General features: G+C 55.2%; 2 protein-coding genes across 2 annotated transcripts in view; one reads left to right on the top strand and one right to left on the bottom strand.

The window, feature by feature from the left end:
- The window catches only part of P2RX6 (purinergic receptor P2X 6), an 8,576-nt gene extending 5,101 nt beyond the window's left edge, over window positions 1-3,475 (bottom strand). Inside the window, 3 exon segments of the mRNA XM_023528289.1 lie at window positions 1,036-1,107; window positions 2,450-2,600; window positions 3,294-3,475. Coding sequence (XP_023384057.1) covers window positions 1,036-1,107; window positions 2,450-2,600; window positions 3,294-3,460 — 390 coding nt within the window. The 5' untranslated portion in view covers window positions 3,461-3,475.
- A 955-nt stretch (window positions 3,476-4,430) lies between these two features.
- Window positions 4,431-11,315, top strand: part of LRRC74B (leucine rich repeat containing 74B) — a 14,616-nt gene continuing 7,731 nt past the window's right edge. Inside the window, exons 1-6 of the mRNA XM_011356083.2 lie at window positions 4,431-4,569; window positions 4,906-5,048; window positions 5,478-5,610; window positions 6,491-6,697; window positions 9,516-9,625; window positions 10,608-10,723. Of these exons, the coding sequence (XP_011354385.1) occupies window positions 4,431-4,569; window positions 4,906-5,048; window positions 5,478-5,610; window positions 6,491-6,697; window positions 9,516-9,625; window positions 10,608-10,723 (848 nt within the window). The remainder of the gene's footprint in view (window positions 4,570-4,905; window positions 5,049-5,477; window positions 5,611-6,490; window positions 6,698-9,515; window positions 9,626-10,607; window positions 10,724-11,315) is intronic.

Genomic DNA, 11,315 nt, shown 5'->3' on the forward strand with positions numbered 1-11,315 from the left:
CCCTCCCCTGAGCCCCTCAGAGGCCCCTGCTGCTCCTGTGATAGAATTCAGCTCCTTAGTGGGGTTCACAGGGGCCCTGAGATCTCAAGTCACCGCCTTCGCATCTCAATCCAAATCTGGGCTCCAGCCCCACTCAGCAGGTGCCCTTGGAGGTGTTTCATCTCACACAGCTCAGGGCCTTCGCCCATACAGCCCCCTCTGCCTGGACATCCTTGAGATCCCACCTGAGCCTCCAGTCCTGCAGGAAACCCTTCCTGAGGCCCCAAGCTGACAGAAGGGCCTCCCTGGGTCTCCCATCTGTAGCCTCTGCCCCCATCGCAGGACCTGCCGCCTTGGCTGGGCTGTCTGTGCAGGAGTTTCTTGAGGTATGGGGAACAGAGTTTTGTAAGATCAGCACAGGGCTTGGCCCAGGGGTTTGCTTGGCAGGTGTTTGATGAAGGCTATGACATTACAAAGAACACAGTGCATGTGTTGGGAGGGACCAGATGACCAGGACTCCTAAAAGTAGCTGGCAGGAACTCTGGCTAGTCTCATGAAACTGAATTTCCAGATCAGATGAATTACTTCCCAGGCCTGGCAGTTTCTTGGGAAGGGCCAGAAGCCAGGACATGTCCAAAGAGGAATCACACGGATTTCAGAAAACACAGCACCGTGGCCCCAGCAAAATTTCAGAATAGTCTACAAACCAAATATTGAATAGATCAGAGGTCTTCAATCCCTGGGCCGTGGACCAGTACCAGTCCGTGACCTGTTATGAACCGGGCTGCACAGCAGGAGGTGAGTGGCAGGTGAGCGAGTGAAGCTTCGTCTGGATTTGCAGCTACTCCTCAGTGCTAGCATCACTGCCTCAGTTCCACCTCAGATCATTAGGCATTAAATTCTCATAGGAGCACCGGTCCCTGGTGCCAAAAGCTTTGGGGACCACTACAGTAGCACATACTGAGCCCTCAGTCACCTGGGAAGAAGGGAGGACATGGCTGGTGACCCAGGCCTAGAAAAGGAACCGGGGACCCATTGAAAGTGTGAGCAACCTACCTCTGGGCATCTGCCTTGAACTTGTTTTGGAGTCACATGGAAATTGGTCACCAAGAAGAACACATTCTCTCCCTAGAAGGCAAGTGTCAGAGTTGGTGCCCACAGGGCTCCCTCAATGAGACAGGCCAGAAGCTGGCAACTTGGTGTGTGAGGAAAAGGGTCCTGGCCCCATCGAGTCACCAACCCTGTGCCCCAGGAAAATGTCTCCAGCGAGGCAAGTCAAGGCAGAGATGGGAGGCTGGCTCTTCCTGGCCATTTCTGAGCCCGTGTCTGCCTCTTCGAGACAAATTTATTTCTCATGTTCACTCCCATTCACTAAGCCAGAATTCTCCAAGAACCTCTTGTTTCTAGATACTAAAGTCCAGAGCTGAGTTGGGCTGGGCACCCCACCCCCCAGGCTGGTGGGAAGGTGGCCTTCTTATTGCACACGTGACATGTGGCCAAAAGGCAGGGGAGTAAGTGGTGAGCTCTGCCTGGGTAAAGGGTGGCCAAGGACAGAAAGGGTGGCTGGCACCTGTGTGCTGAATGTGAGAGCTGCAAAGGGGATGTAAAAATTAGGCAGAGGGCAGAGGGGTGTGGCAGCGGTCAGGATCTGAAGGGACTTGGTGGCCACCATCATGGACAGGGAGCCTCCCAAGGGTGGAAAGCAAGGTTCTGTCACATGTCACACGTGAAAGTTCAGCCTGGCCGCTGCATGGGTACACCTGGGGACCCACTAGAACAGCACAGTTTCATCCGGGTAAGGCGCAGGCAGCAGTTTAAACTATTAGGTGATGGAAAAGACAGGGAGGAAGGACAGGAAGGTGTCAAGCTGGGTCCGACTTTGGCCCTGGTGGATTAAAAGAGGCCACACTGGGAGAGGGGGGATAATTTCTCTGTGGATGTGGTGGGAATGCACCTTGGAGGCAGCTGTGCCCGGGGCAGGTTGTCACCAGGGCTACAGTCTGGGAATCAGTAGGACAGAGGTGAAAACAGGCTGTGGACAATCTGAGTGGAAGAAGAAGGGGCCGGAAATGCAGTGTGGGAGGGGCAGAGGAGCAGTGCCTGACAGCAGCACCCCAGGTCAAGGAGGGGAGCATTCGAGAAGCTCCAGGCCCTGGCCCCCTACACCCCTTCCAGCCCACCTTCAAGCTCAAGCCTTGAGTTCCCAGATAGTCCATTCTTTTCCAGACGTAGCCTTTGTAAATGCAATTCCCCTGGCTTGGCTTCCTGACCTGACCCCTCATCCACCTGTAAACCTCTTACATGTTCCCGACAGCCCTGTCCAGGTGCCACTCCTCTGAAGGCCCTTCCTGAGCCTGGCCCTGTGACGGGGCCAGCACTCCCCTTTGGCACTGCATGCCTCTCTCACACACATTCACTGCAAGGGTGGTATTGGAGGTGTCAGTGCCCGGCAGCAGCACTAGGCACCCACCTGTGCTGGCTTCACGAAGTCAGCCACGTCCCACAGCCGATTCCCCAGCTCCTTGATCTGGGTCACAGAAACCCCTTTGAGTTTGGTGATAACGGAAATCTGGGGGTCCAGGTCCCGCTCCTGGTAGCCTTTCTTGGCAAGGAGGGCCCACCTGGGGAGGAGGTGAAGGGAAGTGTGGTGTGTCCCCAACATATGGTGGTCAGTGGCAGAGCTGGTCCCCCACCCAGCCTCTCTCCCTCATATCCTATAAGCTTTCACACTGCTCAGGCCCTGCCCCCTCTCTACCCTCATTTCTCACCAGAAACACAGGCCATGCATTAGAGAGCCGGTGCCCTCATGGGAGTCTCCTACAGGCACCATGGAGTTGGAGGTGCCCACTACCACCTCCTTCACCAGCCAAAAACACCCTCCCCCTCCCCTGGCTAGACCAAGTTTCCTCCTTAAAGATTCCCCTGACCCAGCTAGAACTGGTGGTCTCTATAGGGGGCCTTACTGCTCCAGCTCTCACAAATGTCAGGGATTACTTCCTGCCCCCCGCAGGGTCAAGCTGGGCAGGGGTGGGGGCCATTCTGCTCAGTGCCTAGAGCCCAAATGGGACTGGGGACAAGGCCCAGGAAAAGAGGCAGGTGGGCACACAGGAGGACACAAACACACAACTTGCTCTTGCACCCACTGGCCCCTAGACAGACAGATATCCTTCCTTCTGTCTATCCTCTACCCTGTCCCAACCTGCCCACCTCCACTACCACCAGCCCAGCCCCTGAAGAGTCAAACTCTCAACCCTTATCACAGCAGGACCAGTCACAGTCCCTTCAGAAAGTGTGGCCAGGAGCTGTTCTCTTACCCTACCACGTAGACCATGACCCCGAGCTGCAACAGCCTCTGCAGAACGCCCACCCGCCAGTTCCTGGTCATCACATACTTCTCAGTTTTGTAATCCAGAAGCCCCCAGCCTGCCAAGGCCCCTGGGGAGCCCATGCTCCCAGTCCCTGATGGCTGCCGGGGGCACATGAGTCAGCATAGCAGCTGCAGTCACAGCTGAACAGGAGGTAAGGCAGGAGCCCAAGCGGGGCCAGGCCAGCAGCTATTAAAGGGATAGGATCCACTCAGAGCAGGATCCAGCCTCCACCCCCCACCCCTGGGCTCAGTCCCAACTTCCAGCTGCCCTGAGCCTCCCAGCCTCTCCAGACTCCCTCTGTCAGATCCCTGGCACAGGGAGAGGAGCAGCCCCTGTCCCCTGCCCTCTGGCCTCATTTCTTTGGTTGGTGAGGGAATGACAGGTGTTATAAGTACTTTGAGAGGATGGCGTTGGGATGATAGTTGCTCAGAGGAAGAACCAAGGAAAGCTTCAAGAAGACGTGACCTCTGAGCTGACACTTTAAGATTCTGAAGTTCAACAAATTTAGAGAGGAATGTTCCTGGTGGGTAAAGCTGCATATGTGACGCTAGAGCACGGGAGAGAACTGGAAGCCACAGAATGAGAGTGCAACTCTGGCTCCAGAGAGGAGAGTGACCGGGTTCTGCAAGGTACAAGGTCCTCCTGTGTGATGCCCCCGCAGAGCTGCTCCCACCCCCCACCACTCAAACAGCAGAGACGACAGTGCGAGCTCTAGAATCAGGCCTGTTCCCCAGTCCTTGGGAAGGGGTGCGATGCTGGAATTGCATGGGACCGCAGGGAGAACAGGCGCCTTCAAAGCGTCCCGCGTCGCGCCTGGCCCCTGGCGAGCCCTTACTCTCCCGGCTAGGAGCAGACTCAAGGTCAGCGCAGGCCAGCGGCGGTTTCTGCAGCAACCAACAATACTGGGTTGCCAGGGCGACTGCCGCAGGGGAGAGCGCATCTCTATTGGCTACAGCGGGTGCCTATTCGCTGCATACCACATGCGACTGGTCAAGGCAGCTCGAGCGTCCACCCACATCCCCAGGCCCCTCCAATCTAGGTGCGGTGGCGCACAGTCGGGGCCTCAGTGCCCGCAACCACAAAATGAGCGTAAACGTAAGGGGTCCCTGCGAGAAGTCTGGGGAGAATGAAGAGGAGGAGAAAGAGGCGGTGGCCACCGCTGGGCATCTTGCAGGGGTCCCAGAGACCGAGGAGAGTTCGGACTCTGACCTGGAGACAGAAGGTGCCCTCAAGCAGCAGGGAACAGGCCTGTCTCTTCACCTTGGGGACTTCTTCAGAAGGGGTGGAAGGGGCAGACGGGAGCCGAGAGGACAGGGGACCCCTGTCCAGCAGAGCAAGGAGCGCTCCCCTCTGTGGGACACTTTCAGGGCAGCTGGAGGCAACTCCAGCCCCGTGCCCTCCCTGAAATGCTCCTAGCCACATAAAGAATTTCACCATTCGAACACACTTCCGGAGTGGTGTTAAAATGCTGGGTAGTGACAGAGGACCGGGGAGCCCTTGGAAGGTGGCTGGTTGTGCGTGGGGAGGGATCCACATTCTTCCCCTTGTTTCCTATCAGGCACCCATGGGCTTGGAGAACTAGTCAAGGACACCCTCTACCTGAGATCTTGCCAGGCCCACAGCGTCGTGCCTGCCTCCTGCTTTCTGCGCCAAGGGAGCACACCAGAGCTGAACCTGCGACACCGTGGCCTGGGGCCCCAGGTACCCCTGGAGGGACCCTAGGGCCAGGTCTGGAGGGAGAGGACTTGGGAGGCAGCAGCCATGGCTGTAGCCCCCTTCCTGAGCCCATCCCACACACTCCCTGGCCTTTCTCTGTCAGGCACGTCTCACTCCCCACATCCGGGTAACAGGTGGGATCAGACCTATGACAGAGTTCAGAATAAGAGCTGGGGAGCCTGCAATGGGCACCTAGCATGCTAGGGGGTCAGGACAGACTCCAAGAGGTGAGATCTTGGTGGAACCTAGGACAAGAAATGGGTGTCCCTGGGCACGTGGGAAAGGGAAGCTTTTCCAGCTGGAAGGCAATGAGTGGGCTGAGCCCTGGAAACACGCATCAGAGGAGTAGCTAGCTGTGTCTGGGGCTTTCAGCCCTGGGAAGGACCAGGCGCCTCAGACCCCTCTCTGTCGCAGGGGGCCCAGGCTCTGGCTTCCTCACTAACCTCCAATCCCTATGTCAAGAGGCTGGACCTTCGAGACAACGAGCTCTGTGGGGCCGGTGCAGAGGCCCTGTCAGGCGCCCTGAGTAAAAACAGCAGCATCTGCGGTAGGTGCTGAGCCTGGTGGGCAGGCTTGAATCCTCCCATTCCTGAAGATTCCTTTCCTGAGGCCACTGCCCTTCCCCTACCCAACCTGCCACAGCCAGACCTTCTTACCTGGGGCCTGCTGGTGTTACTGGGGTGGGGCCTCATCACAGGAGTGGAGGGTGTGGAGCACTACTCCCCACCCACTCCCTTCCTCTGCTGACTAGTACACTCTGCAGGTGGTGGCCTCCCAATGCTTGACTGTAGGTGGGAGAGTCCTTTGACACAGAGGTGGGAGCTGGGCAGAATGAGAGGAAGGAGGGCGGGGTGGGAGTTCGGCGGGGCTAGATCCAAATGCTGCCTCTGCCACTGAAGAGGGGGGTGACCTTGGGTGAGAAGCTCAACCTCCCTGAGCCTGTTTCCAATCTGTGAAATGGCCCCAACAATGCCACTTAGCCTTTGGGGATGTGGTGTACATTAGTGAAACTGTATCTGGCCCACATAAGTGCTCTGAGCACGACCACTTGGACTATTATTGCCAGTCCCCAGAAATGTGGCAGTGAGGGCTTCTGTGGGTGGGTTATATTGCTGCCAGGCACGAATTATCAACAGGGTGGCTGCATCTTCATCACAGGCATTCTCCATAGCAACACGAAGTAGGTGATTTTAACGCCTTGACAAAGAAGCTGTGGACACACAAGGTAGGGATAGATGTCAGGGAAGCTTCCTGGGGCCTGAGGAGACCCAGCTGTTGGGTGGCAGAGTTGCCATGTACCCCAGGGTAGTCCGACTGCAATGCCCCTTCTGCCTCAGGCCTCAAAGTTTGGGAGATGGAGGAGGGTAGAGGAGGCTGGTGCCTGGCTTTGGAACCCACTGACAGAGGAGTGGTTCCGGCCCCCCCAGATGTAGACCTGTCAGAGAACCAGCTGGGAGCAGTGGGAGCCCAGGCCATCTGTGCCACCCTCGCAGTGAACCCGACCATACAGAAGGTACAGCTGGCAGGGAACGGCCTGGAGGAGCAGGCGGCCCAGTACCTTGCTGAACTCCTGCTGGCCCACACGGGCCTGAAGTCCCTGGACCTGAGCTATAACCACCTAAATGACCAAGCAGGTAATATCTGACCAGGGCCACCATGGGGCACTTGAGGCCATCTTCCTGGGGCAGGGGTGGGTAGCGGTTGGCAGGACCACTCTGAGCATCTGTGCTCTGGCTCCTGCTCCCCATGTTCCACTTTCACCTGCCCCTTTCTCACTCCTTCTACACAGAACTCTTAATCCATTCCACGAACATCTCACTGCCCACTGCTACATGCACTGGGAGCTGATCTGGCCACTAGGAATCTAGCCATAAACAAAACAAAAGCCCTGACCTCAAGGAACACATATTAACCAGATAATTCTCCATAATTATTAGCGCTACACAAGAAACAAACAGGGTATGATTCTGGGGAAGAATGGAGATCCCTGCTTTAGAAGGATGATCAGAGTGGCCTCTGAGCTGAGGTGACATTTAAGCTGAAATGTGGGAGGGAGGGGCACGGGGAGGGATTAGGCATGGCAAGACCAGAGGGAGAGCATTTCAAGCAAAAGAGTAGTGAACCTGCAGGCCTATTTCCTAGACTGATAAATGCCAGTGTGACTGGGCTAGTGAGCCAGCGGGGAGTGGCTAGGCCATGGAGTAGAGATGCAACAGGGGGCTGCAGGGCTACAAATCATGGCAAAAGGCATGAAGATTGTATTCCAAGTGCTGTGGAAGACATCAGTGGGATTCCTGGATGTTACCACTTTCATGCCCCAGGGCCTTTGCATGGGCTGTCTGCTGTGCCAGGACGTGCAGTTCTACCTGCCTGCCTCCAACCACTCCAATCAATTATAAGAACCACCTGGGACCGTGGGTTAGGAATACAGATTCCTGGGCCCTGGACCTGCTGCACCAGACTGTTGAGTGGGGTGCCTAGTCACCTGCATGTTAACAGATGCCCCAGAAAATTTGTCTGATCCAGAAAGTTTGAGAATCACTGCTCTGTCTTAAACTGCTTAGAGTGAGTGGAGTGGTACCAGTCTTGGCCTGTGAGAATCAGTCCTAGAATATAACTGCCAGAGAGCCAGTTTGCCTCCTAAGAAAATTATTGTGAGAAGTCAGTGAAATAAGAGAAACTCATTTCAGACTTTCAGCAAACTAAGTATAGATGTCTGTCTGGGCCTGCATGGTCAGAAGGGAAGCACCAGAAAGGCAGCCAGAATGGAGGTGGCTGGAAGCTAAGGCCCCATGTAGGCTGCTGCACAAATATAGGGTAGGAGGTCTTCAGCCTGGAAAAGGACAGACTCAGTGGGGCCATTTTGTTTCCACAAGTAGGGATCTGTGGGTGGGTCCGACTCCCTTGAGGGGTGAAGGAGCTTGGGTCTCGGTTCTCCGCACGCCCCCCAGCACCGACCCATGGCAATGGTAGTACCTACCTCATAGGTCAGCTGCAAGGTTCACAAAGGCCAAGCATTGGAACTACAGCAGTCGATTCATGCATATAGAAGAAACATCTCACCCTCTAGCTGTTCAGCAAAGTAGGGACTTCCCTACAAACTGGGGGCCCATCACCCTCTCCTCGCAGCCCTGGAAGTGTCTGAGGAAGTAGAAAGTACCTTATCTAAGAACCTGTAGAAGTCAGACCCAGTGCTGGGCATGGAGTCCAGAGTTCTGCAGTCCTCACGGCTTGCAGGGAGCTCTCCAAGGTGCTAAAAGGATCTGCCGTGGCGTACTGGCTGAGCCCCTGGCTGAGAGCACTGCTCAATTAGTTCACAGGTTTTTCCCCTGTGCATTTCTTCAATCTAGCCTTACTCGGTGCTAGGTGCTGGGACCATAGAGAGGAATCAAATTCAGATCCCTAAGGGACTCTCAGGCTGATGGGAGAGACAAGCCAGGCAGAAAGAGATCTAAGGGTCAGAGCCTGGAAGGATGGAAGCATAGTGGACATGGATCCCGAGGTGGCCCAGCCCAGCTAGGCAAGCAAGGCTTCCTGATGCCGGTTAGAAGGATGAAGAGCTGTCAGCCAGGTGAAGAGGGGGATCAACAGTTCCACGCAGGGGGGTACCCAGGAGGTGTGCCAATGCTGGCACTTTTGAGACCTGGAAGCAGGTCAGACTGGTTGAGGGCTGACAGAGTCAAGAGCAGGGTGGGTGGATTTGTGTGGCTTCTGCCCACTTTACATGCTAGATATCTCTCAGGGTTTCTCACCCCACACATCTTCCCCACCATTTCATTTCTCTACTACTGCTGCCTCCTCTCCTCTCAACTGAGTTAGCCTTGTCACCTCTTGCCTAGACTATGGAACTAGCCTTTCAACTGGTCCCCTAGCCTTTTGTCTCTGCTCCCACCCACCCCAGTCCATCCCCTACACCAGCTAAGGAATTCAGCCTTGTCACTTCTTAAAGCCCTCCCTGCCTCCTCTCCACCACTAGGGCAGTGCCCAAGACACTTGTCCTAGTTTTTAAGGCCTCTCTCAATTGCCCATCACTCCTACTTCATTTTATTGGATCCCTCCCACACCCCCAGAGCCAGGCCTGTGCTCCCTGTGCCTCTGCACACTCATTTACTCTTTCCTGTGTCTGCTCTCCCCTGTGCATACAGACATGTGTGGTGAGTACCTCAGGCTTCAAGGTTATCTCCTCTGTCCTGACCACCACCTCCAAACAAGTTTAGCCCCTACTCTGTTCCCACAGCTCTCTGTGTGTAGTCTATAATAGCATATATCCCATTCATTTGTATTTATGTCTCCCCCATTAAATATGAAATCCTTGGGGGCAGGGCAGGCCCATGTTGGGTTCAACTCCACGATCCTCATGCCCAGCAGACACCCTGGCACACAGCAGGCATCAGTATCATTTTTTGAAGGAATGAACAGAGAATAAGAAGGTCTGTCTTGGTGTTTCTGAAGGGGAGACACTTGGACCGGCCCTGGCAGAAAACACAGGACTCACTGAGCTTAACATAAGCTGGAATCACCTTCGAGGACCAGGAGCCATTGCCTTTGCCAGGGGACTGGAGGTATGAGGCCCCCAGCCCCACCCCATAGTAGGCCCCTCCAGCCTGTCCCTTGGGGGCAGGTCTCCCAGGGGCCAGCACCCTGCTGTTGCAGCTCTTCAGAAATGAACCTTGGATCTTTTAAGCAAAGCATAAGGAATATTTTGTTAGGTGGCTTTAATTTTCCCAGCCCCATTTAATGACTTCAATACACTGTGCCCAGTCTCACATTACTTATTGAGAGGTCCACAGCTGAATGTCGCACACCTTCCCCAGACATCACAGACACTCAGCTGGTGGGGACAGTGTGCAGTCTGGTAACACATGCTCACTGTGGGGCATGTGCAGATGCTTCCTTGAGTGACACCCTTGCACCCTTGGATCCCATGCTCTAATAGCCTACCTTCTCCCTTGTATGTTGTGTTTCATAGGCTGCAAGAATGGGTGACTGCAGTCCCTGCCAGGGTGACACAAAGTATCTACAATGTTTCCCATGTTGGCTACCGTTGTGGGTCCTTCTCAGGGACAGCAGCTACTGCCTTGCCATCTGACAGGGGCTGAGCTGGGGTCCTCCCCCACAAGATGGGAGGTCATGCTCTGTCTTCCCAGCATACCAACAAGCTCCCACCCTTCTTCCCATCACAGTCCCTTGGGAAGATTTCATTCAACTCTGGGCCCTGGACTGCTCTGTGCCTCAAGGTCCCTGCCCTCAAAAGACTCCCCAAGTGAGCATGGGGTCTGGTCACTCTGTCTCTGGGGCCTACTGCTGCAGGCAAATGCCTCAGTTTCAGGATCATTCACATCCACACCCACCCTCTGTGCTGTGCTTCTAGTTCAGCTCTACTGGTCACCATCATCTGATCCACAATACTCTTCCCTGGAACCTCTGTCCTTCTGCTCTCAGTCCACGCTATTTGTACCTCAGACACTCTGGGCTTTGAGGCTGCAGCCCTGGCTTTCTCCACTGCCACCTGAGGTCCCATAGCTTTGCACTTTTGCATTCCAGGCAAACATATTCCTGAGAGTCCTGGACATCTCATACAATGGTTTTGGAGACTCTGGAGCCTCTGCAGTGGGCGAGGCACTTAGGACTAACAATGTGTTAGAGGAACTTAACATGAGGTAAGGAGCACAAGGTGTCCCTGTGTCATAGTCTCTGGGCCCATAGCCACCCCAGGGCCCAAGGGCTCCATGATCTTGTTGCCGTTCACAACTTTAATTCCCAAACTTACCACCATCTACCCATGATGGGGCTTGAGCCACAATCCAGGAGCACCTAGGTCCGTCCTCTCACTTGAGGTCATGACTTACATGCTGGGCTCATAATTCCTACCACACAAGCAGGGACTTATGTGTGTAAAGCCTCTTCCGCAGAGCCTGGTGCGGGCTTGGTGCTTTGTGTGAGTTTTCCTCCCTTTCAGAAGTTGACTCTGACAAGTGGGCCCACATGCATGCTCTGCTCAGTACGTGGCTGCTAGGAGGGTCTGCTTCTTCAGGCAAAAGCAGGGTCTCAGCCCTCAGCAGGTAACCAGAGCAGGAGCTGCAAGCCCAGAGGAAAGGAGAGAGGCAGAAGCCTGACAGGTCGTGGGCTGCATGGCTGAGCCCCTCCTGGGGTCTGCACAGTAAACAGGGCCTACCTGCCTTCTTTTCTTCTTCATGGAAGGATCCAAGGCCAAAGAGATGTTGAAATTCGAGGCTGGAGTGGGGTCTGAGA

This window comes from Pteropus vampyrus, unplaced genomic scaffold (assembly GCF_000151845.1).
Source record: "Pteropus vampyrus isolate Shadow unplaced genomic scaffold, Pvam_2.0 Scaffold23, whole genome shotgun sequence".
In the NCBI taxonomy this organism is placed as follows: Eukaryota; Metazoa; Chordata; class Mammalia; order Chiroptera; family Pteropodidae; genus Pteropus; species Pteropus vampyrus.